The sequence below is a fragment of the Sinocyclocheilus rhinocerous genome, unplaced genomic scaffold, assembly GCF_001515625.1.
Source record: "Sinocyclocheilus rhinocerous isolate Xijiao unplaced genomic scaffold, SAMN03320098_v1.1 scaffold5091, whole genome shotgun sequence".
Taxonomy (NCBI): domain Eukaryota; kingdom Metazoa; phylum Chordata; class Actinopteri; order Cypriniformes; family Cyprinidae; genus Sinocyclocheilus; species Sinocyclocheilus rhinocerous.
The window spans coordinates 102,629-104,969 of record NW_015631179.1 but is presented as its reverse complement, the minus strand read 5'-3'; the positions used below and the strand labels follow the sequence as shown (position 1 = coordinate 104,969).

The 2,341-nt window shown below is 37.5% G+C and overlaps 1 protein-coding gene across 1 annotated transcript in view; it reads left to right on the top strand.

The window, feature by feature from the left end:
* The window catches only part of LOC107741645 (neuron navigator 2-like), a 79,948-nt gene that overhangs the window by 53,692 nt on the left and 23,915 nt on the right, over nucleotides 1–2,341 (top strand). The window contains exon 16 of the mRNA XM_016554400.1: nucleotides 1,169–1,874. Coding sequence (XP_016409886.1) covers nucleotides 1,169–1,874 — 706 coding nt within the window. The remainder of the gene's footprint in view (nucleotides 1–1,168; nucleotides 1,875–2,341) is intronic.

Here is a 2,341-nt window from a genome sequence, read left to right as displayed (position 1 = left end):
AAAGATCAAAGACAATTTTTAATATAACTCCGACTGGATTCGTCTGAAAGAAGAAAGTCATATACACCTAGGATGACTTGAGGGTGAGTAATTTATGGGCTCATTTTCATTTTTGGGTGAACTATAACCCTTTAAGGACTCAATGGTGTTCTGCCAAAATAAAAGCTTGATGGTTTAATGTTTGAAAAAAAAAAATCATAATTTTAGAAATTAAAAAATGTATTAACATTTGAAAATTATTTTATTATATTTTATAATATTATTATATTATTATATTATATATAGTATATTATGTAGTTATTGTATTTTAGTATTGTAATTATTAGCAATTTAATTTTACAGTTGTACTTTCGCATTGATTCGCTACAGAAGGCATTTGTTCACCCCCCGGAGCCGCGCTTTTTATTTCACTTCTTTTGGACTGATGCATGAAACACCCGCTGAGTTCCATTAAACAGCTTGAAAGATCAAAGACAATTTTTAATATAACTCCGACTGGATTCGTCTGAAAGAAGAAAGTCATATACACCTAGGATGACTTGAGGGTGAGTAATTTATGGGCTCATTTTCATTTTTGGGTGAACTATAACCCTTTAAGGACTCAATGGTGTTCTGCCAAAATAAAAGCTTGATGGTTTAATGTTTGAAAAAAAAAAATCATAATTTTAGAAATTAAAAAATGTATTAACATTTGAAAATTATTTTATTATATTTTATAATATTATTATATTATTATATTATATATAGTATATTATGTAGTTATTGTATTTTAGTATTGTAATTATTAGCAATTTAATTTTACAGTTGTACTTTAAATTGTTTTCTTTAAACAAAAAGTTTTTTTTTTTTCCTTTAAATCACAATCACACTTTTTTTATCTGTTGGACTGTAAAATACTTTTTCTTAAATAAATAAATAATTTAAAATTATTCAAATTAAATTATTTATAATTCAATAAATTATGTATAAATTATTACAATTATTATTGTTGTTATTTTTGTTGTTGTATAGTCATATGGATAAACAATTAAAAAATGACCAGACTGAGCAGCCCCAGCAATTCGATTTTTCCTACAAGTCATGCAGCCTAGTTTCATTTAATCACACATTGACATCCTACAAAACAGTGTTGACTTTATCTGCAAGTTTTATGCATTATCAACAATAGGTAAAACAGATGACGCTAAAGTCTCTGAAAAAGGCCGCATGTCTCCCAATTCCAACATCGTCCAGCATTCCTCCTCCGACGCCGGTCGAAGCAGCGGAGACGAAGCCAAGAAAACACCCGCAGGCCGAGTCCCCACAAGCACATTTGGTTTCAAGAAGCCCAACGGCGTCCATGGCCCGGCCAATGTGGTAACCACCTCCAGCATCACTCTGGTGACAGCAAGCGGCGCCACCATTACCAGCGGCTCCGCCACCCTGGGCAAGATTCCCAAGTCCTCCGCCCTTCTGGTCGGTGGGAGAGGGTCATTAAAAGGAGCTGTGGATGGTTTATTGCCTCCTCAGGAGGATGGCTACCTGTCCCCCAGTGCTCGTTCAACACTGCAGTACCGAAGTCTACCTCGACCCTCTCGTTCCGGAGCCACGGCCCGCAACGGAAACCGATCGTCCACTAGCAGCATTGAGTCAAGCTTGAGTTCCCGAACACCTGTCCTTACTGCTGTCACGGCCAGCAAACCAAAAGATTCTGCCACTAAAACCAACGGGCACATAATCCAAGCCAATCAGACGGACAAAGAGAAGGGCGTGGCCTCAGAGATGGACAACCTGAGAACCAATCCGATTGTTTCGGGAGGAGGGGCGGCAACTATTCCACAGACAGTGAGACAGGGAAACAAGTATAGTGAGGTCTCGTCTCCAACATTGCGAAGGTACAAAAAGGCACGGGGCAACATACCACACACAGAATTTCACCCTCATAAATCAGAGTTTCCATTGACGCTTCCTCAATTAATAGCTCCATTCATCTTCTCAGGCCCCTCTTACACAGCCAAACATGTGAAAGAAGGAATGAGTTTTTGTAACTTCCTCCAGCTCCATGATTAGGGTCTTTCTGAAGCTGTTTACATAACCTGCTTTATGACGGTTATGGATCATGACTCTCCAGGGTGGCTCGCGTTTCCCTCTGAGCTGCTCGTGTTATTGATGAGCAAAGCTCTTTTAATCTTTTTCCACTATTTTTAAGGATAGAACCATGTTTTTGTCCTCAGCTTCAGGGGTTAAAAAGGGACAAAGTGAACATTTAAGGTTGAAAATAAAGAGAAATAGAACTTCGTAAGCGTCACTCTCACTTAGTATGCATATTGCTCAAAACAAAACACATAACTCTTTGTATTAA